Genomic DNA, 24,208 nt, shown 5'->3' on the forward strand with positions numbered 1-24,208 from the left:
GCTGTGGAGAAAGAGGAATGCTTCTCTACTATTGGTGGAAGTGTAAATTTATACAACCACTATGGAACTCAGGATGGAGATTCCTTAAATACACTAAATATAGAAATTACATTTGACCCAGCTATTATCCATCTAGGTATCTTTCAGAAGAGTTAGAAGATATTATAACATAGTGATATATGAATATCCATGTTTATAGTAGTACAATTCATAATAACTCAATCTTGGAAATGGTCTATATATCCAACAATAGATTACTGGATAAATAAAATGTATTAGCTACAGTGGAGTACTACTTTGCCGTAAACAAGGATAAACTTGAGTCATTTTTAGGAAAATGGACATACCTTCAGACATAATGTTAAATGAAGTAAATCAGACACACAAACTTACATGTTGCATATTTCTCTTATATGAAAAACTTAATGTATAATAAGGTATGAAATAAAAGATAGATATTAGGAAAAATGAGAGAAAATGTTATTACAGTGCAGCACAGATGATGCATCTAAAATTGTAGCTTGATTTAGTGCAGTTGTCTTACGTGTTTTATATGTGTTTTGGCCTAATAGCCTGGCTTTTAATCTGTGTATATAATTTACTTTATAAGGTATTCTAAGATAAATAAGTGAATTTGATGTTGGGTAACATCAGAGGAAGTAGAAGAAGGGGGTGGGGAAAAGAATTTAAATGTGTTTTGTGTATAGGCCAGTTCTCAGCAATAAATAAGATCATTGTGTACTGCAAACATGTACTAATAAAAGTTAAAAAAAGTATGATTTTCTTCTTCTTGGACATAGTAAAGGATTATACTTTCCTGTCTTTTTGCATTTGGGCATATCTATGTGATTTGCCTCTGTGGCAGGAAAAAAGCAAAACTGGTTTATCTCACTTCTAGGCAGAAGCACATGGGAGCTCATGTAGAATTTTCTGCTTTCTTACATTGTTACAGCAACTAAGAGAGAATGTGTGAGATGGAGATTGTAGCAGCTTGGGACAGTGAGCTGCATATGGTAGACAGACTCCTAGAGTCAATGAGAGTCACAGGGAGAATTGTTTGAGCAAGAAATTAACTTTAATTTCATTAAGTCACTGAGAGTTTGGTATTTTGTTTCTGTAACATAACTTAGCCTATTCTGATGAAGAAATTATCCCCAAATCACCATTTCCCCTTCCTCATGACCTGATTTTTTTCATGGTAGCAGCTGTGAGTGGCACTGTTACTTGCATTTCACGTGTAATGTAGTATTTCATTAGGTCTTCACAAGAATTGGATGAGGTAGTGATAATTTCACCCTTTTAATGTGAGATAATTAATGTCCAAGTGATTTTATAATTTGTTCAGTCACTAACCTAGCTGGTAGCAGAGCTGGGATTTGAGCTCTTGTCACTTTGATTCTACAATACGTTTTTCTTTTATTTCACTGTGCAACTACTTACTTAGTTTAGTAACATTAGTTGTTAAATTGTTCAAATAATTAAAATTTTGTCCTTCAGCAAGGCTACTTTCCTGTTTTCTTTTCCATTGAAAAGTATAGCTGTCACTTACTGTGGTTATATTCATATATTCACTTACCACAAAGTCTGTCCACTTGCTTTTCTGTTTTCCAAACATAGTAGGTAAACACTATTAATTTATTTTATAGTTGTAAGGTTTTTTTTTTCCCCAGAAATTAAGTTTTTCTCTAAGCAGAGATATTTAAAAGTTTGTTTTGCTTTAATCCATACTAGGTCATAACGTTTTTAGGAAAGACTGACTAGAATTGGATTTTATAAAAGTAGCACATTTTGTCTACTAAATATATTTCTTGATCTGAGAATTAAGAGTAAAGAAAAAATTCTGAGTAAGAATTTTTTTGGTGAGTCTAGTCCTAGGAGAGGGCCAGCATATATTAGTCATTTGGAAGTGTTTTTTGAGTGTCATTATTAGGAATTTACTAAACAGTTTGTTTCTTGGGTGAAATGACATAAAACACTTCCATATTTCAGTGTGTTGTGAGGGGCTACAGCAGAATCCATTAGTGTAACTTCTTCTTCTTCTTCTTTTTTTTTTGTGGTACCAGTTATTGAACTCAGGATCTTGCACTTGCCAAGCAAGCACTTCCACTGAGCTATCTCCCTAGCCCTAGAATCCAAATTCTAGACTCAGTGCTTATTCTGATTTTGCATGACTCTTGTACTTTCCTTAACTGCCAAATGGGATGAGATTCAGATATATTAGTAAGTTTTGCAAAACCTTACAGTTCATTGCAAATATGAAATAAAGCAAAGTAAGGGAACATGCTGTGAAACTGAGGTACTATTTATCACACAGTCCTTTTCATGTGTTCCCCCATCCCCCTTTTTTATACAGGTCTTCTATGCAGTTCAGGCTAACCTTGAACTCACTATGTAGCCCAGGCTAGCCTTGAACTTGTGGTGATCCTCCAGCTTGTTTCTTTAATGCTGGGATTTCAGGGATGTGCTATTATGTCTGACCCTTTTCGTTACATTTTTGAGGCTAAAAAAAGTGGGAGAGGTGCTTTATGTGAGCTAGTGTACTAGTGTGTTCATAAAATCACATTTCAGGCATGGTCGCTGGCTGGGGGACTTGATAATAAATAGCCATATTAGATGTTGATAAGTTTTTTTTTTTAATGTTGGAAAAGAATGTTGGTGAGATAAATTGTCATGTGGAGATTAGGAGTTCATGCTTTCTTTTGAGGATGTGTTGACTTCAATTTTGGGCTTTCTTCCAAGTAATGAATCATCTTTTAATTGTCCTATTTTTGTGGCCCATCTTTGTTAGAGACTGGTTTTGTGAAATGAGCTCACAATCATCTTTAAGAAACGTTCACCATTTTGCTGCATATTGTTTTTGCATTGATTTTGGCCAGTGTGAGAATGAAGAAACAGAATGACACTTCGCTAAAATTTTGAAGAAAGAACATAATATGTTATCACTTGCACTCTAGGATTTCTTTTGTAAAACCAACCATGAAGAGGCTGAAAACCACTTTTTGTGGGAAGCATTTCCTTATGAAGCAGATAATGAACCATTCAGAACAGTGAGCCAGTAGAAATATTAAGCTACTTATTTGTGGTATTTCTGTTGTGGTAATTCATGTTGTCTTTCCTTCCAGAATAAGTCATAGTGATATTATGATATGTAGAAGGCTGAAGAATAGCTTCTATTTAGAAGAAAACAAATTTGAGAGTCTCAAGTTTTATATCAGAATAAATGGGGTTGAATTAGTATCTTAAATTTTATCATGACTATTTAGTACTCTTTGTTTAAGTTGTTATGGAGTTACTAGTTTTGAATTGGAATGAAAATAAGGTTACTTGAGAGGTCATATGGTTAGTTGGTAGTAGAATTAGCAGAATGTATCATTTGACAAATTTAAATTGTTTAATCAATTGTTCTGATCTTTCTCTGAGCAAATCATCTTATTAGAGAACAAAAGTTCCTCCCTTTTTCCCACCTGTGTCTAAAGAACTGTGTGCTTGTGCGCTTGGTCACTACAGCCCTTTATTGATCTGAATGCTTGTTGGAAAAGACAGGCCTAGAATTCCAATTTCAGAAAAGATTTAGTGAGTGAGCACTTTCTGCCTTAGCAGTCCCAACTGGGTGTATGTCTTTTTAAAGTTGTTCTAATACCAAAACTGTGTTCCTATATTTTCCCTTTGTTTTCTCTGTTATTTAGCTTTTGCCCTTTTGTTCTGAGAACTCTTCACTATTTCCTCCTTTGATTTTTTTTTAATGTATTCGGTTGTTGCAGGTTCTCACTATGCAGCTCGGACTCATGATAATCCTCCTGCTTTCACCCTCCCCAGTGCTGGGATTACAGATGTGTGCCACCATGCCTGGACTCTGTGGCCGGTTCAGCCCACCCTGAGGAGATGGCTGTTGTGGCCTGTGGTGCCAGGGATCCAACTGTGGTCCCTGCACTTGCCTGTGCTTGCCTAAGTGGGCACTGTAGTCCGCTGAGCTATCTTCCCTACCCCTGACATTTTGATTAGAAATATTCTGCCAGGTTTTTGTCTTATTTAGGCCAGCTTTTATTAATGTTTTCAGGTTATTCTCAGTATTACATTTAAGTATGGACACTATCTGTAGGAATAAAGGAAGGATTTTTGCCTCTGTGGTTTGAGTAGTGTTTGTCATAGATCAAGTATCTATATACATTTGTCAACTGAGTCAGCAGAGGGCACTCTTTGTCTTTGATGTGAAACAAAACTTTGGAAAAAAGACTAGGAATTAACATTGATGTCCTTGCTGCTATTAAAGAGCAGGGAAACTTTGATACTGCTTTTATGATGCAATAACCCAAAGTATTTATTCTGTGCTGCAGAAAAACACAGATAGCTTTTTGTCCACCTGTTACCTTGGTTGTCCCTTACAGTGAAGTTGGGGTTGTTAGCAGCTTCAGGAGCCAAGCTGTAGTAGAAATGTTGCCCATTGTGTGGGTCATCTTGGTCCACAGCACTCACTGTCTGGATCAGCTGAAGGAGGGAGATGAAGTCAGGTGAGCTCAAATCAAAGGAAGAACCTTTACGGTGCAGTGAAATCCCAAACCTTGAAATCCAATGACAGGTTGTTTTTCCTAATGAAAAATAGGGCATGGTACTTACTTGGAAAGTCTCTGTGTCATCACACAATTCCAAATAAATTTTGGTTTATTGTTGAACCTATGTAATGGGCATAGGATAAATGTTATATAAATAGCTCATGTTAGACATCAGTATAAGTTTTAGTTCCAAACCACAGCTAGTCATTTTTAGGCAGTGTAAATATAAGACCTTGAGTAAAGGGATTCTGAGGTGTCACAGGTTCTGCTTATTGTACATTCTGTTCCTCTCTCAATTTACTTAAAACTGCTGGGTGAATATTTCAGGGTTAATACTTCTATAAATCCCTGGCTTAAGAATTACTACCACTTAGTATAGAAGTAAGCAGACATATCAGCATTAGCTGTGTTAATGGAAGGCAGAGGTAAGGGGCTCGGTCATCGGACAGTTACATTTTGTTGACAGGAATGGAGTTAGAAAAGGTGTAGAGTACAAGATTCCTAGGGTAAAAATAGACTAGAGTTAGAAGCAAAGCTTTGTGGTGGAAAGAGCTGGAGGTGAGGAGCTTTCTCCTGAACTCTTTGGCCTTTCTACAGAGTTTTTCAAAGGAGTAAGTTTCTATAAAAACTGTACAGAATGTGAAGAAAAGCTATTAAGGCAGTGTGAAACAGACAATCAGAACACCAGTTGGTGAGCTCGGAGGACATAGAAAGGTGTTGATCAAGCAGTATCCTTATGTATTTGCTTCTCTACCAACTGATAGCATAGATGGCTCTCACTTTGCTCTGACCTATACAGTTGCTACTCCTGTTGTTAAAAGGCTAGTCGTATTTCTGTGGGGCTAGAAATGGAATATCAGAGGTTGGCTTCAGGGCTAAGGTGGGCTTTGAGTTAAGGTATATAATACTACCTTGACAATATGTTGGAAATTAGGGGAACTTCCAGCACGGGACATCTTACATTGCATTGATTTCATAGTCAAGGCCTTGTCCCAACCTTTAGTGAAGGACTTGACCAAGCCTTCCATAGTTTCTTTACAGACTGTCTTTAGGGCTGTCTCTGTTGTGGATGGAAACCTGACCCATGTCAGGTTGACTTTCTAGGGCAACCCATATCCAGTGACTAAATGATGTGGACATTCCATCTCAATTTGTGAAATACCTTGTTCTATAACCCTCTGTGACCTTTTAATGGGCCTGCATCACAGGTGAATTCCTTTTCCTCAGTTTTCCTTCCTTTCCTTTCCCAGAGCTATGCTCACTAGAGAACCTGACATTGAATCTGAAAGTAGAAGGAATGGAGTTGGCAATAAATTTGGGAAAGTAGTAGAGATACTGCCACCCACAGTCCAGCCTTGTGTTAATACAGCTGAAAGGTTGTCTCCTCCTTTATCCTGATCTAGGTTCAGATTCTGTACTTTTTAATTTTGCTTGTCAGATGTTATGTAAAGAGGTAATGTTTCTTGGGAAATGTTACAAATAGGTGACTGTATAGAAGAAAAGTCATTTCAGGACATCTAACCCATGAACTGTGCATGTTTTGGTGCCTCAAGTATCGGGTTAGGTAAGAAACTGGAGAGTGGCTGAGTAAGCACTACAGCAAGGAAACACCATAGTCTGCTGTCCTGCTTGCCATTCTCCTGGCAGGTCAGATTTCTTCCTTCACCCCAGATGTCATGCTGTGTTCTGATCACAGGTTCCATTCTGCCCTCTGCCAGCACCAGCTATGCATCTCACTTCTCCATGGGCTTCGTTCATGAATGATTGCCAAGGCTAAGAGGAAAGCGTGTATGGAGACCTGGGAAATGTGAAACTGATGACCGTGTCTGAAGGTACAGGCAGAGAGGCCTGTTCTTAAACCCAGTGTACTTCTTCAACTGAATGCTTTTGAAAAAGCTTCAAAACATTTCCCAGAGTCCAAATCCAAGGGTAGGATTTTCATTATTCTGAGATAAAGCTGACAAATGTAACCGATAGTTGCCTCAGGACTTGAGCCAAAATCGTAGAAAAACTGCACCTCAAAACACTGCACGATAGACCATTAGAAATGTCCCTAAAAATGGAGGATATATATGGCTCCAGATACAGATGTTTAAGGTGCTGTTAGCTTATCACAAGAGTATAAGTTTTCTTCCAGAGCCCTTTATAGGGGGAGCACTTAATCTTGGGGGAGGAGAGGTGTTACTTTCCTATGCTACTTCTTGTAGATCAAATTAACTTCTTTTCTCATTATATAAAACATATTTTCCATATTATATTTTACAAGTCTGTTTATACTGTATTGCATATAATTGTCATGTTATAATATGTAGCAAACATTAAAGCAGAGGCCCAAATACCCTCACTCAAAACTGTGTTATTTTTGCATCTTTCCTCCAATCATGGTACACATGTAAACACAATTTTACAAAATTGTAAGTATGTGGATGTAGTTTTTATCATTTTCTTATAATAACATGGATCATTTCTTGTGCTGTAAAGTTTTCATTGTAATTTTTATTAGCAGCATAATATTCAAGTCTTCCTAAAATAGAAATTAATAAATCTGGAAGCAGAATTATCCTCACTTTGGAACAAAATTTTTTTTAGGAGAACCATAGACCATTGTCTTTTATGGTCTATAGTTTTTTTTTATGGATCATTGGAGAGAAGTTTAGATTAGAGTCACTATAGGACATTTTGTTTCCACCAAGGGATGGAAATCTGTTTTTGCTTTGGTTGAGTAGAATAGTAGAATAGTATTGGGTAACTCTTTAGTGAATTTAGGGACATAAGTGTTGATCATTGAGATGCAATCTCCTCTTTGTGCAGCAAGATGCAGAGTGGTGGTGTTCTAGGTGAGTGAGAGAAATAAAAACAAAACTACATTATAGTTCAGGCTAAGTTACCAAAGTAGAATTCCTTGCATTACAAATGTGCACTTACCAAATACCCATCCTTCATGTTAAATGATTCCCACCCATTTTCCAAAGTAGAACCCATAGGACTATAGGATGTACTTTAGGACTGTTTGAAAGTCTGTTGGGTCAAAGGTAGAAGAGGAAACCATCTAACAAAAGCAGGAAAAGAAAAGGGCAAAAAATGAACAGTCATAGAGTGGGCAAGACCCAACATATATCTTAATACACAGCCACTCCAAGTAGAATTCTCTGTTTCTCAGTTATACCAACTTGAAATTGATAAACCAAATATTCAGGTAGATTTAAAAGCATGCCTTATAGAACTGTAGTTATTTTACATAAGTAGAGATTTATGCTCCCCCAGATTACTTTTTACTCAAAACTTACCTAACATGTCTAGCGCTAAGAAAACAAGAGTTTAAACTGAGTGAAAGAGAGAGTATATAATTCTGTGTAATGAATCATTCCAAGAATAGGGTAGGCAGGTCCTAAGTAGGGTTCACTCTGCCAGAAGTTAAAAAAGGGAGGTGAGAAGATAGTCAAAATAGAATTTTCCTACTCCATAATTTTTTCAGGGATTGATGCTGTGCTCAAGAAAATAGATGACTCTGTTCTTGAGTTGCAAGATACCTCTTTTCTGGAACCACAACATATGATTTTATAGATGAAAGAAATATGATTTGCTTTCAAATCCTAACAGGCTATCCTGTGAATCAAGCTACCATCAAAGCCCTGTTTAGATCATATAGCGTAGTAGTGGCTCTAAATAGTTGTCCAAACAGATAAACTGCTGAAACCTGATGTACAAATTGAGAGCTCTTTTGTAAACTTATTTTCTGGAGTGGAAATGTCTTTGAAAGCAGATTTGGTTATCTGTAACTGGTGCTTCCACATGTTGGGAATTTATCAAGGTGCTTGATTTCACACACAGACTTACCTGCCCAGCTTTGGCATTCTCACAAACAAAAGCTTCATAGAATCTGGGGAACTCTGGAGCATTGTCATTCACATCTAAGACTTCAATTGTAACAGAAACACTTCCCACCTGGGAGGGATTGTCTAAAAAAACACAAGGAAAAGTAAAGGTGAACATTTAGTAATGCAGAAATGTTTCTCTTTTCTGGAAGTATGTATTTATTCTCTCAGGCTGTTTGCAAAGCAATAGATAAAGTACAAGGTATGTGTGCTTATTCAAAGTATGGTCAGACACAGGAACTTGGATAGAAGGAGGTATCTGCTGAGGAAGGGGTATGCTTCACATTAAGAGTATGAAGAGGGAAGCCAGAGTCATAAATGGAATCTTAAAAAGAGGTTTTGATACTCTTGCTTGGCTCATACTTTCAGTTCTGGAATTAAAGACAGGATAATTCTGTATTCTGGGCTTTAAAACAGCCCATTTCTAATAGAATGCATGCTGAGTGGCACTGCTTGGCTTTATTCCTGTGGAATAATCAGTTCTTTGAATTATATTTCAAAAAAGGCTTCAAGTTATTCACTGGATTACAGATAGTACTGCACATTCATTTCTGCTTAGGGACTAAAGGGATATTACAGGATCAGACCCACACCAAATGCATATATTTTTGGCTGGGGCAAAAGCCATAAGCATTCATGAGGAAACTTGTCTTTTTGGTCTGTGTCTATTGCTTGGCATTGCCACCAAGGACAATTTCAGAGTCCCAGTAATGCTGTTCCTATCTTTTGTTTTTATTACTACCCAAAGGAGGCAAAACAAAAATTATGAGACATAGAAATTTTTTTAATACTAATTTTATGAAATCTCAGAATGTATTGTTTGCTGATTCAGTTTTTCTTTTCAAAAACATTTCTGTTCTGTGTTTTATTTTCCCTCAAAATACTTTTTTTATTTTTTAAAACATAGCTAAACTGCTTGGTTACCAGAAAGCATCAACGTAGATTTATATTTTCATTATAACTGATACTTACTTACAATAGGAATCAAATCACAGAAAAATATGAAGATAAATATGATCTATAATCTTATTAACAGAGGTACTATTATATGTATAACATTCTATATATGTTCCTAAATGCAGAACTACTTACACATACAACACACACACATACATACACACAAACACAAAAATTGCATTAAAACAAAATAAAAATTGGACCCAGAATAATTTTAGGGCAAGATTATTCTGTTCTTGAGTGTATTTTGAAAGCATGCATGATAGTTTCATTTTGCTATAGGTTTACCATAATTTAGTTTAACTCTTCTAATTATTAGTCACTTAGATAATTCTTATTTCCACTCATTTAAAAATAATACTGCAGGACTGGTGAGATAGTTCAGCATACTAAGTGCCTGCTTTGGCAAGTTCAGGGACCTGGGGCTTGATCCCTGGCATGCACTGGCCCCAGTGGAGTGTGCTGAGCCAGCCACAAAGACAGGGCATGTGACGCATGCCTATAATCCCAGTGCTGGGGAGGCTGAAAACAGGAGGTTCACTGTGAGTCTGAGCTGTGTAGTGACATCTTATACTAAATACACTAAAACAAAACAAAACAAAACAAACAAAAAACCCCCACTGCGGTCAATATTTTTTCACAAAAATTATTTGTTGGGCCGGGGAGATACTTCAGCAGTCTAAGCACCTGCCTGGCAAGCTCAAGGACCTGGGTTTGATCCCTAGTAGTTCAGGCTGTGCCAGCCCTGTGCCATGCTGGTCACTGAAACCAGGTAGGGTGGGGCATGCCTGTAATCTCAGGGCAGGGGAGGCTGAAATAGGAGGGTCACTATGAGTCTGAGCTGCATAGTGAGACCCTGTGCCAAATAAAAGATCAAAAAAATTTTTTGTTAATATCTATATTTCATTAAGATAGTTGCTAGCAGAATACTTGATAAAAAGTATATGATTACTGTTTTGAAGAATTTATATTGCTAAATTCCCTTTCTGAATAGCTACGTCTATTTATATAGCCAGTAGGTTAGGAACTGCTACTTTCATGAGCCTTTACCATCACTACATGTTATGAAAAAGAATTGAACATTGTGCTATATAATTAGTTTTTTTTCTTTTGCAGTGCTGGGGCTGAATCCAGAATTCTGTGCATTTTCAAGTTCTCTGCCACTGAGTTATATCCCAGAACCTTCTGTTAAATTTTCAACTATCTCTTTATGTAGTTTCATTAATTTTGCATTCCATTTTCAGGCTTACTATATAACAAGTATACCTGTTATGATTTAGGTCTGAAATGTATCCCCAAGGTCTCATATGTTCTGATGTGGGTCCTGGTGGAAGAGGTGGGTCACTAAACATGTGCCCCAAAAGGGTGCATTCTTCTGTCTAACTCTTCCTTTCTTTCTCTACTTCTTAAGTGCCATGAAGTAGCGGTTTTCCTCAGCTATGTCCTTCCACTATAATATTTTTGACTTTAAACATGGGTTTATTTTTCTGAACCATAAGCCAAATGAAACCTTTTCTCCTTTAAACTGTAGGTGTCAGGCACTGTGGCCCCAGTAACAGAAAAGTTGGCTAATACAGAGAATTGTTACCAGGAGTGGAGCTGTTGTGACTTCCAGTATAAAATTTCTGCTTTGGAACCAATCAAATATGAACAGAATCCCCAAACCATGACCCAACTGAACTTCTTTTAAGTTATGGATATATGGTGTTGTATCAAAGTAATGAGAAGCAAAGTAGTACTATTACATTATCTTTTATTGTAAGATGTTTCAGATTCTTATAAGCATTTGTGTGATGAGTAATATCTTATTGATGCTACATTTCATAATTTTTTTTTTTTGCTATTTATGTATTTGCAGTCATAAAAATTGAAAGCCTCTTAGATTTCTTAGGAACATTTTTTCCCCCCTCATAGCTACTTAGGTAAGATTATTTTCTTTTCTGCTCTGCTGTTTTTGTTTTTACTTCTGTCTCTGTCCGTATATTATCTGTACAGTATAAGTATACATTCAGAAAGTTTTAATTGGATGATTCACTTATTTGCATAAAATTTTCTTAATATGTTTTGTTAAAGGTTCTAGAAACATCCACCTTCTCCATATTTATTTTGTTCTTCTACAGACACCAGTGTATTATTTTACTTACTCATTTCCATAGCAAGGACAGTGATATTATGCCAAGAAAATTCTTCCCGGTCTAGAGGTCTTGCAGTCATTAGGGCACCTGTTGTTATGTCAACATAGAAAAATCTTCCAGGGTCACTACTTCTGTCAATGGAGTATCTGCAAATGACATGGATACATATATTTTTGCATTTGGAAAAACACACACCAGCATACTATGTGAGAGAAATGCATGCATATTATGTGAATAAAATGTCTGGTTTGAAAGAATGAATACCTGGAAAGCTTTTTATTAAACTCAGAAACAAAACCAGAACCAAAAAACTACTACTTCTTAAATTTTCTCATTGAAAAATGAGAATTAACAGGGTGCTGGAAATCTTAGGGCAACATAAAGCTACTGAAGGATCAATTTATATTATTTAAAGCTTAAAATTGCCCCAATAATTTGCAACACCCTAAATACCAACCTTACATTTGTTCAGAATTCGAATGCATCCTCAGATGCTAATCTGAAACTGGATAAAAGGAAGAGTTACTATTAACTCAAGTAATTAGTCTGTATTGTGAGGTAAACCATTGTACCAAGTCCTTTGTAGGCATGCTAATAATTCACCTCCTCAAAAATATAATAATGGTATTTACTAGCTGAGGAGTCTTTATCTACAGATGAACACTCTTAGAAAAGCAGACCAGATCTGTTTGGGTTGTTTATTGTAAATAAACATGAAATTTATACATTTATGGGGCTACTGCCTCCTGGAAAAGGTCATATAAGCTATGTGACTAGCAGAGTATAATACATAGATGTCCCTTAACAAAAAGGGCTTTTTCTGTTAGGAGATGATCTTCCCACTGTCACATGCAATCTAGACCAAAATGCATCTTTAAGCAAGAAAAGGTTATTGGTACTTCTGTCTGAGAGTTTCAGACATTTTCAAAGAAGAATGCTTGACTCATTTTGCTGCTGTCTGTATTTTTTATGTCATTAGTGAAGTTGATACTCCTGTTGAATCTGATTCAGCACTCTTGATCCTTTTGTTTTCTCACTTGTATCATCTTACCTGGTCCCCATTTTGAGAAACTAAATAAATATGGAGGGAGGCTCATGTGAGATGATATGTCATTTTGATTTTAAGTTGTATATCCTTATGATAAGCCATGAATTTTGAATTTTTTTGAATATTTTCTTCATATATTTATAGGGCATTTATGTTTCTTGCTTTGAAAATGTCTATTCAAGTACTTGGCTCATTTTTAATATGATTTGAACTGATCGCAAAATACATTACAAAATTAATCAAAGAAACATGGTACTATCTAAAAAATAGAACAAAACCTCCATAAATAATAACCAGTCGAATAGGACAGAAAGCCCAGAAGTAAAACCACACTTCTGTGGTTAGTTAATTGATGTTTGATAAAGGAAACAAAAATAATGGAGAGAGACAGTCTGTCTTCAATAAACTATATTGAAACAACTACTATCTATATGCAGAATGAAATAGTACCTTTACCTGACCTCTCACACAAGAATCAACTCAAATGAATTAAAGATTTGTGTACATATAAGATCTGTGTGGCACTGCTTTGGACTTTTTTGGATATGACCCTGAAAGCACAGAGGCAGCAAAAGCAAAAAACAGACAAATGGGATTGATCAAACTAAAATGCTCAGGGACAGCAAAGGAGACAACCAAATGAAGAGAAAACCCAAAGGCTGGGAGAAAATACTATACATCATACATTGGAAAAGGAGCTAATATTCAAAGCATAGAAAGAATTGTATTTTCAAAATGCCAGTAATCACAATAGCTGTTATTTATTGAATATCCAGCACTTTACCATATAATTAATATGTAATAAATGTTTATAATATCTTTGAGGAATTAGTCCAGTAATCAGATAAGGAAACTAAAGCTTAGGAAAATTAAGTCACTTTCAAAAAATTACACAAGTAATTTGTAGAAGTAAGATTTGGAACTGTATATGGTATATGGAACTGTTAATTATTGTGTTGTTAAATTGTTTAAATAAAGACCAGGGAATGTATTTGGTTTAAAATTATATTTAAATCTGCTAGCAATTTAAACTTATTATTATTATTATTGTTATTATTATTATTATTATTATTGTTTGCAGTAGGGTCTCATTATGTATTTTTGGTTGGTTTTGAACTTATTATGTAGCCCAGGAATCCTAGTGAATCCTAGTGATCCTTTTACTTGAATCCTAGTGATCCTTTTACTTCAGTCTCCCCTGTCCTGAGATTACAAGTGTGTGCCACCATACTTGGCTGCATTTATAGTTTCAATCCTAAAAAGTTCTTAAGATGGAGAAACTAAAATTTTGTTGGTAATGTTTCTTTTTCAAAATTATTTTTAACATTTTAAAGTTAATGTGTTTGCAGTATATAATGTTTACACTCTTTGGATATAACACGTCTTAATTCCTTTTTAGATCCCTTTCCCTCTTTACCCTCTCTTAATCCCCTTCTCATTGAGAAACAATACTTCCTCTTGTCTTTTATTTTGCTTTTAGTATACAGTTTGTTTTTTGTATAAGAGAAAATGTGATATTTACACTTATGTGTCTGACTTATTTCACTTTTTTTCTTTTTTAAAAATTTATTTTAAAGAATATAAAAATAATAGAAAAGACATTAGAAACAATATACAAGGGGGCCAGGGAGATGGCTCAGTGGAATAAGAGCTTCCCTGGCAAGCACAAGAGCCTGAGTTAAATTTCTGGTTCTCAAAAAAACAAACAAACAAACAAACAAACAAATATACATTTTAAAAATGAAGAGGAAAGGTATTCAGCAGTGGATGATATATTGCACATTGCTATTTTCAATGTAGTTGCTCAGATTATAGATATTAGCATGTAAAATTGGTTAAATAAAAATTTTAAATATTAACTGCTACCTTCAAAAAACATATAGAAATTAACTGTACAATCATCATAGCTATCCTCTGGTAATATTTACATGATTTTTTCCCCTTTCTTTTTTCCCCTATCTTTTCTCCTATTTCTCATCTCAAGAAGAGCTTGGTGTGAAATATTTCATGTCCTAAAAGGAAACAACTTCCAACCCATATTGATAAGCTCTGCAAAACTCTCTTTCAAAATTAATGGAGAAATAAAATACTTTCATGACAAAGAACAACTATTTCATTTTTCATTATGGTCTTAAGGTGTATCCATTTTCATACAAATGACTCAAGTTTATCTTCATGTCAGTGCATTGTTTTTGAAACTGAAAGTTAGTGGATTGATGGGGGCAGTATAGCTGATTTGCTCTTAGGAAGCAGGATCTGGGTTGAAAGAGGCAGGTTTTTGGAGGTATGATCTAGAAGGTTATGTCTCACTTCCTGGTTCCTTGCTTCTGCCTCTGTTTACTGTCCATCATGACACAAACAACTTTTTCTCTTTTGTGCTTCTTTGATCTACTGCCTCTGCCTTGGAGCCAGGCAACCATGGACCGTAATTGCGAGCCAAAGTAAAAGTCTTCTTTGAAGTTATGGAGGGTGTTGGATATTGCATCTCAATGATAAGAAAGTGACTATGACAATAGGTTAAGGCCAGTATTAAAATAAAATAAAATAGACTGTACACATGCCAGAAAATCATTTGCAACAAGAATAAATATTGATGTGACATTTTTGTTTCATAAAGTATATATAAATATGTATATCAGTTGGTAAAGTGTTTTGAATGTGTAAGGAAGCAATTCAGGACAGCTGTTTAGAAAATTAAGAATTTAAGAAATAGTTGATGAGTGAGGGCTAGGAATTTTGAATCATTGAAGTTATGACTCCTTAATAGGAAATTTAAGGAAGCAAATTAATACTTGTTTATGCCTGTAAGTTTCATGAACACTTATGATGTGTTAGGCACTACTCACAAAGAATTGGATTACATGAGATTCTCTAAGGAAGCAGAACTTGTACAAGGTAAGTTATGATAGCAAATAATTGACTTTTTAGTAAAAAACACATGCCTACAAATATATTTAAAATGAATTGAAGCCTAATTTTTAACTTAGTTTTAAAGTTTAGTAGCTCTTTTAAGAATTGAACTTTGTTTTAGGAAAAAAACACTAGTTGGCTCTTGACAGTCTTTATCTTTCAGTTTCTCACACATGAGTAAAGCCCAGCATTTGATCCATGGATCTATAACCCTTATGGCAGTTCTCCAAGCTGTAGACATAATGCCGAGAGGAGAACAGCCTATGAGTAAACAGCTTTCTACACTCCAACATACAACACTATAGTAAATGTCACAGATGGTATGGGAGATGAAGTGATAGAAATAACTAAATGACAGGACCCCTGACAACACTGCCTAGTTGACACAGCAGGAGCTTGCCTCAGGAAGCCTTCCTCATAAAATGAATTTCCTCTCCACTTTCCCAGATCAGGCCTGCATTGAGGGAATAATGGCCTTCATTTCTGAGTGGGGCATTGGGCCAATTTCTGGGAGGCAGGAAAACAAATTAAAGGTGTAGATACAGATGGAAAATGAGGAAATTGGGAAATACTAGTGAATTTGTAGGTAGTTTTCTCTTCTCTTAATTCTAATATTCTCACCTAATATGAGCAAAATAGGCATAACACACACATACAACTGCCTTAAGCAAACAGGAGCTGGGTTTTGTTGGGTTTTCTGCCTGTTTTCTTGGGTGTGGACATTCTCTGAATTTGGATGACTGTGGAGGAGGGTTTCACAAGCAGGCTTTCTAAATCCACATATTCTAGGATAGCACAGGAGAGCAGGCTGTTTCCACACTGGTGGAAGCCTATTTCAGGTACCATATTGTTCAATATATTATGCTTACCAAAATGTCCTTGAGTATTTATTAAAAATGCATGAGATATATGATTGTGTATATATATATATATATTATGATATGCAAATATAGATTAGTTTGGAACTAATCAGTAAATGATGACCAGCTTATATGGCTGAAAATTACTCACTTTCTAGAAAAGGAGGTTATAACAATCCTAATAATCTTTTAAAAATGTTAAATGACCTATAATCCGTATCATTTTAATTTTAGGTGGTATGTTAATTTTTTGTGATTTTAATACAAGTATCCATTTATTTTGGTAACAAAAATGCAGGAGAGGAATTAACCATGCAGCATGTAACATATGCACAGTATTTAAAAACTGAATTTTAAAATAAAAAAGCAGTAACAGCTGGGATCACTTTTATTCTACTCCCTCTTGGTCAGCTGACAGTTTTCAGCTGGTCCATCATCTGAAGCAGCATTTTCTGTTAACCAAACAGTTTCTTTCCTTTTGTCTGCCTCACTTTGATCCATACCAGTAGTAGATCTAGAACCTTGTGTGCCTATGTCATTTTTAGATAGGTCTTGACATTCTGGACATATACTCCAGGGCTGTGTATGTGTATGTGTGTCTATATATATATATATCTGTGTTTTCTGACTTTTCATTCTCTTTTGCTTGTTTCTAATTGAGTAGCGTGAATACTGTCAGAAGTGCTTGCTTATTTAGAGGGTCCAGAGTCAAAATCCGGAAAGCAAATGTGAGAATGTTGCCAGATATTTTGACTGTTTTGGAAATAGGATCTTTTTTTTTAAGCTTGTGTTTATTTTATTTCCCCTGTAAAGTTTTATTCTTTAAACTTTTCATGTGATATTTTCATTGTTATGAATAGATTCATATAGATTTGGGTATAATTAATTTTGACCATAAAATACATACCCTTAGTTTATGAAAATACGAACTTACAATAGAATTCTACTTTCATTTCAATGTGATTTTCTGGGGGATAATATAGTTTCACTTCTCATTCAGTTTCACATTTGAAAAATTTAAGCTTAAAGGTCAATTTTCTAAAGTTGTTTTTCACAAGTTGTCTCCAAAAAAATTAAAATAATTAAAACAAAATTATTTTAATGGCTAAACATGTAAAATGTTTGCTAGTTGGTTAGAGAAAGCAGATTGCCCTGAAGAGTTATTCTCTCGAGAGAGCCATTCTTATTAAACTGCAGAAGCACACTTTCTTCAAATACAAAACAGCACCAGGTAAGGGAAGTAGCCAGCTGACAGAAAAGGCATTTGATAAATTGGAGTGTGTTTAAAATGTGTTATCTGCATTAGTGCCCCAGATTCATTTTACTGTGTGGCTTTCAACAGTTAATGTGACAGATGGCCTCAAACAGCCTTGAATCCTGATCTTTTGTGTCAAGCTTCAGAGGTTTGGCAGTTGCTCTGGAAGGTTGAGGCATCAACCTGTCCACCAGCTGTTTGTACTTTGGCTGCAGAAATGATGGGGCATGGCTGTAGTTGAAAGAGCAGTTCTCCTCTCTTGAGGGGAGAGCATATTGGTTGGCTTTTAATTTCAAAATATACTTTAAAGAGGCAGATACGTGAGACAGCAACATAGAGCCCTTTCTGGCTGATTTGTATGGCATCAAAGCCACTAACATTAGAAATAGTCTCCTTATAGTGTATGGAAATATGTAAGGTGTATATTATGAAAAGGAAAAAAGTAAAGCTTCATAAATGTGCAAGAATGTGCAGTGATTACAAGTTAATAGTTTTGAACATTTTGATATTTGTGTGTCTTACAATACTTTGAGTTGGTGTTTCTCCACTGGGGATGATTTTATACCACCTCCTCAGGATATTTGCAAATATCTGGGATATTTCAGGTTTTTAAGAGGGTGCTATTAACATTTAGTGGGCAAAGACGAAAGATACATCATTCATTGCACAAGATAATCTTCCACAATAACACAGAATTATATAGCCTCAAATGTCAATAGGACAATGTTTGAGATCCAAGGAGTGTGCATATATGTATGTTTATGTATGTATGTTTCCACTCATGTGAAAGTGAGTCACAATGTAAGGAAACTTATTTCTAAATAACATAATGAGGCCATGATTATTTAAGCAATATAAATTCAAAGAGAGCTGCCAGAGATGAAACAAAGTGAAGCAAGGGAAAAAGTGATAGAAAATGACGTGAAAGGGAAGGAAAAATAGAAATTTGATCGTATAGGAAGAGGTGAAATCTGTGGAAAACCTGATTGAGTTGTTGGTCACATCTGGATCCTTAGCAGAAATGATCTGTATAGTTGTTCCAATTGCCACATCCTCAGGTACCTCCACAAAATAAAAATCAGGTTCAAACACAGGGGGCTCATCCACATCCTCCACACTGATGTGCACTGTTGTTGTGTCCTGAAATGGGCCCAGGTTCAGAAAACGCATCTCCAGGTGAGGATTGGCTCCTTCCACCTTTAATGTGTAGCTTTTCTTGCTTTCAAAACTCAGGGGCTGAAAAGTAATGACAGGAAAATTGATTAGCCACTACTACATATAAACTTATCCATAAGACTTTAATTTTGAGTGGTAAATTTTATCTCATACATTTTTTTTGTTCCCTTTTTTGATTTTCCCTTCAGAATGTTTTATTTCAAAAGAAAGCACTTCATGGAAGAAAGTAAACTTAAACATTGCTTTGGAAGAAAATCAGTTTATTTTTTTAAAAAGCTTTCAAAAATGTTTAAGGGCTGGCCAAATAGCTCAGTGGATTAGAGTGCCTGTAAGCAGAGGTGAGGCGGTGGCTGAGGTTCGATCCATGGGCCTGCTGTACTGGCCCCACTTATGGGGCATTCTGAGATGCAAATTGAGACTGGCTGTGGTGGTGTGCACCTTGGGAGGCTGTAAACAGGTGGAGCACTATGAGTCTGATCTAGTAGTGAGACCCTGAACACCCTGTAGACCCTTCCCTAAAAAAAAAAAAAAAAAAAAAAAAAAAGTTGAAGTGTTTAAACAACAGTTGTCTAAACAAATCAATGGTAAAATAATCATAGAGAGAGCCATTCTTATTAAACTGCAGAAGCACACTTTCTTCAAATACAAAACAGCACCAGGTAAGGGAAGCAGCCAGCTGACAGAAAAGGCATTTGATAAATTGGACTTACTTATAGAGTGTAAGTCCTCTAAAATAGTTACAGTAGATAGTGAAGTAGTTACTAAAGCTCAAAAGTCACATATGAACATATTATGACTTAAATTTTTCTTGTTAAACATTCACCTGTGCTTTTTTTCATAAAATACACTAGATGTCAATATACTTTGTGTTAGAAACATGTGCCCATTTAAGCTATTTCCTTTTGAAAAACAAACATCAATATGTTGCTTTAACTAAATATGTTACCTTTATTTTCAAATAGACAAAATTTTGTTTGTTTGGTTGTTGTTGGAACCACTTGTTTAGCATTTATATAGGTGCCAGACATTGTGCCGTGTGTTTTATGGGTCTTCAACCATTTCCATTTAAACCAACTACCCTGTTTGCTCCATTTTCTTAGTTGCTGGTCAAAAGACACATGGAAACATATCCCTCACATTATAGTATATAGCTATTTGTACTTCCTAAGTTTACATACTTTTCTTTCATGTTAAATTATGTTCTTTTAAAACCCATTCCTTACATATAGGTAACTTAAAGTGGACACTAATGTTTAATTTTGGACAAGGCAAACTTTGTTTTCCCCTAATTTTACATCATTTTTCTAATTTGATGTAATTGTATCTTTTTAGGATGATGATGTAATTTTTATGTATGAAAATTTATTTTTTTAGTGTAAACTTTTACAGATTTTGACAAATTTAGCCATGAATCTTTCACAATCATGATATAGAAATGTTTTATGACACTTGGAACTTCTACCTTCTGCCCCATTGTGACTAGCTTTTTTCTGTACATCCAGTCCCTGGCAGGCACTGATTCATTGATACTGTCTCTGCTGCAAGAATGTTATATAAATAGGATTATTCAGTATGTCATATTTTGAATCTGGCATCTTTCACTTAGTATGATGCCTCTGAGATTCATCCATGTCGACTGAATAAGTAGTTTATTCCTTTTATTGTAGAGTAGTATTCCACTGGATAGATGTACAAAAGTTGACCTGTCTAGTCTGCAATGGAAGTATATTTGGGTTGTTTTCAGTTTCTAACAATTATTAATAAAGCTTTTATAAACACTCTGTGTGTGAGTATAAATTTTGATTTCTTTCTTTTTTTAAAAATGTATTTCAGGGCCGGCCAAATAGCTCAGCGGATTAAAGCACCTGCAAGCATGCATAGGAGCTGGGGTTTGATCCCTAGGCCTGCTGTGCCCGCCCACCCCTGGGGCATGCTGAGACAGCAATTGAAACTGGGCGTGGTGGCATGTGCCTGTAATCCCAGCTCTTTGGGAGGCTGAACACAGGCAGATCACTACGAATCTGATCTGGTAGTGGGACCCTGAACACCTTGTAGGCCCTTCCCTAAGATAAAAAAAAAAAGTATTTTAGAACACGGTTTACAGGGTCTCACTACATAGATCTCTACTTGTAGTGATTCTCCTGTTTTCAGCCTCCCAAGCACTGGGATTGCAGGTGTGTGCCACAATGCCCGGTCTCAGTCAGAATCACAGTCTCACCATGCCCTGTGGGATCAAACTCCAGCTGCTGTACTCTGCCTAAGCAGACACTTTAGTCTGCTGAGCTATCTGGCTGGTCCACTTAAGTTTTCATTTCAACTTGAGTAAGTTCTTAGGAATTGCAGGATTGTATGATAAGTGCATAACTTATAACTCTGAAACTAATTTTCAAAGTGACAGTATCATTTTGCACTATAACCAGGAATTTATAAGAGTTCTAGTTTTCTATATCCTTGTTACTAGTTTATCAGTTTAAAAAATTAGTTGTCATACTGTATACAAAATGGTATCTAACTATGGTTTGGTTTACTGTTCTTTAATGCTTAATGATATGTCTTTTAATGCTTGCTGGAAGAATTCTTTAAATTGAGTCCTTTATGACACATTAAGTTTGCAAATACTTTGTTCTAATTTGTGGGTTGTCCTTTTGTTCTTTTTCTTTTTTGTACTGGGGAATGAATCTGAAGCCTTCTCACTGAGCTACATCCCAGCCTTATTCATTTTTATTGCTCCATGTTTTCAGGACATAATGTTTACATTCCTTGAATGGCATCAGTACCTGTACACAGCGCACCTTAATTCCTTTCTTCATCTGCTTTGGTTCCCTCATTGATCTCTTTTATCCCTTTTCTAGTTGAGAAAAACCTATATTTTCTATTATCTTATATTTTGCTATTTGTTTATAATTTGGTTATAAGCAAACTCATCCAATATTTAGGCTTGTGCATCTATTTCACTTAACATTATGGTCTCTAGGGCCGGGGAGCTGGCTCAATGGAATAAGCACTTGCCTGGCAAGCGCAGTGGCCTGAGTTCAATCCCCAGTTCCGCAAAACAAACAAACAAACAAACAAAAATACATTATGGTCTCTAGGTGTGTATTTTTTCCAGACATTTTAAAAAAGTTGTTTTTTAAATTTTGAGACATGGTCTAAGTTGTTAAATTGCATAAGCTAGCCTTGTCGTGATCCTCCTACCTGAGCCCCACAGAGTGCTGGGACTACAGGCATGCACCAGCAGGGCTTGTCCCTTCATTTTCTTCACTGAGTTTTTTGAAGAACAAAAACTGTTAATCTTGAAGTCTTATCCATTTTTAAATTATTTTTTGTAGACTGGGATTCTGGTATCATATTGAAGACATCCTCACGTAATAAGGGTCACAAAGATTTTCTGCTTTCTTATAGAAATGTTATGTTTGTAATTCTTATATTTAGTTATATAATCCATTTTGAGTTATTTTTGGAGGTATAATTGAAATTTATTTTCTTATTATACCTTGTCGTTGTAGCACCATCTGTTGAAGAAACTAGAGTGAGTTTACTGTTGGTTTTCTAAAAAATTTTAACTTATTGATTTTTAAGAACTAAGATTGTTTCCTTTTCTTGGACTTTTTAAAACTGAAAGAAAATATTGTATCAGTGCTTTTAGCTTTAAATTGCCTGGACTTAATACATGAATTTAGCATTTTTTTCTTTTACACAGTTTTTGTTCCCATTTTTCTAAATCTTAAATAATTGTTTATGTCTGCATTTGTAATGGTAATTCACAAAATAATAATAAGTTCAAAATTTAAGAAATATTCTGGAATTAGTGCACATAAAATCAAAGTCCTTGAAAGTGGAAGTATGAAAATGACAGCAGAAAATAGTAATGAAATTTTGTTAATTTAATAAAATAAAATAATTATTTCTTCCTGATTCCCCTAGTATTTTATTGCACTTCTATTATATCTCTTTTTGTTTTGTATTACAGATATTTGTATTTTGGTTTCTTCCCCAGATGTAAGGGCAATGGCAATGATTTATGTTTTTATTCTCAGTTCCTAAAAAGGACTACAACTGCAAATGTAGCAACCTCTCCCCAACTTTTTCCCACAAAAAATTCTCACTGTGAATTAGTGTGCAGTATTTGAGTGATGATATATACAGATAGATTAACTATGGATTGTGTGTTACTGTATTTCACTCATTCTAAGATGCTCATGTAAAATATTTTGATGCTTTGGTAAGATGCATTTGCAGTTGAAGACAACTTCCAGTTGCTGTGGGCTCAACAGAAGGTGATGGGATTGTTAGTGCTTGTATAAGCTAGACCTAGTCAGAGCCATTCATGTTTTACCTTAGTTGAGTTTTGCGTGTTGTTAATACTGCATGTGTTGAAAGTTGTATTGTGATTCAGCATTGAAACAAATGATGTTGTGTAGACAGAATGCCATGGAAATTGGTACAGGGAGTAAACCTCATAATAGTGAAGCAAATATGTCTTTGTCTACCATAGCTTTTAAACTGCAAATAAATAGGTATTATATCATTTAAATTAGTAAGAATTTTTAAGTGGTACATAAAATAGTGATGAGAATTGTAATGTATAACTTCTTCCAAAAAATAGGGACCTATGAAAGACTTGCTGCAGAGTAGAAAATGTAGTACATCGTGCATCTACAGATTAAAGAACATTCCGAAAATTATATATTTCTAGCACTTAAGAGACTAAAAATCAAAGCTATAAAGACTCATGTATGGCACTGAGTAGTAATCATTGTTGTTTTATGAAAATCCAATTCTATCAATTGCTATTAACTTCTCTTTCTGAAAAAGCATAAGCTCTTTAGACAATAATAGGCCTAAGGGAAGTAAATAAAAGGCAAAACTTTGTTTTAATTTTATATGATGTTAATGATGAAGTGGGAAGATTAGTGTGGATCAGCTGAGTAAATGTTACAGAGGTATAGATTGAGCAGGCAACAGTTTTTATTATATGTGACTTGACCATCTGCTCAATTTTTGACCTTTTTACTCCATTTTCTTGCTGCTCATAAGTTCAGAAAGCATGGCATGCTCATAAGTTCAATGCCTGGCAAGTGCAAGGGCCTGAGTTCAATCCCCGGTTCCACAAAAAAAAAAAGAAAGCATATCAAAATCACCTTAAAAATTATACATGTTTTAATTAAATATAGGTATAATTTTAGAAATAACAGTGAGGAACAATAGTATGTCTTGAGGTTTAATCTTTCTTCCCAGGTAAAGGAGCTGCAGAAAAAGAATTGTGAGGTTCTTCATGTTGTTATATTTTTTTAAAAAAGAATGTCTTTTAGTGAGATCTAAACAATATTATAATGTGACAAATTAGTATTATTATTTGGAATAGTTATAGGCTATAAATAAAATTTAAGTAGTATCACAAAAGCCTTTTCTTTTTTTAGGGAATAAAAATAGTACAAAAAG

At 35.2% G+C, this 24,208-nt stretch overlaps 1 protein-coding gene across 1 annotated transcript in view; it reads right to left on the reverse strand.

Moving 5' to 3' along the window:
- The window catches only part of Cdh20 (cadherin 20), a 272,474-nt gene that overhangs the window by 10,149 nt on the left and 238,117 nt on the right, over positions 1–24,208 (reverse strand). The window contains exons 7-10 of the mRNA XM_004638267.2: positions 18,573–18,826; positions 11,527–11,663; positions 8,388–8,509; positions 4,368–4,485 (exon numbers count right to left, since the gene is read on the reverse strand). Of these exons, the coding sequence (XP_004638324.1) occupies positions 4,368–4,485; positions 8,388–8,509; positions 11,527–11,663; positions 18,573–18,826 (631 nt within the window). The remainder of the gene's footprint in view (positions 1–4,367; positions 4,486–8,387; positions 8,510–11,526; positions 11,664–18,572; positions 18,827–24,208) is intronic.

This window comes from Octodon degus, unplaced genomic scaffold (assembly GCF_000260255.1).
Source record: "Octodon degus isolate 3935 unplaced genomic scaffold, OctDeg1.0 scaffold00097, whole genome shotgun sequence".
Classification (NCBI taxonomy): Eukaryota; Metazoa; Chordata; class Mammalia; order Rodentia; family Octodontidae; genus Octodon; species Octodon degus.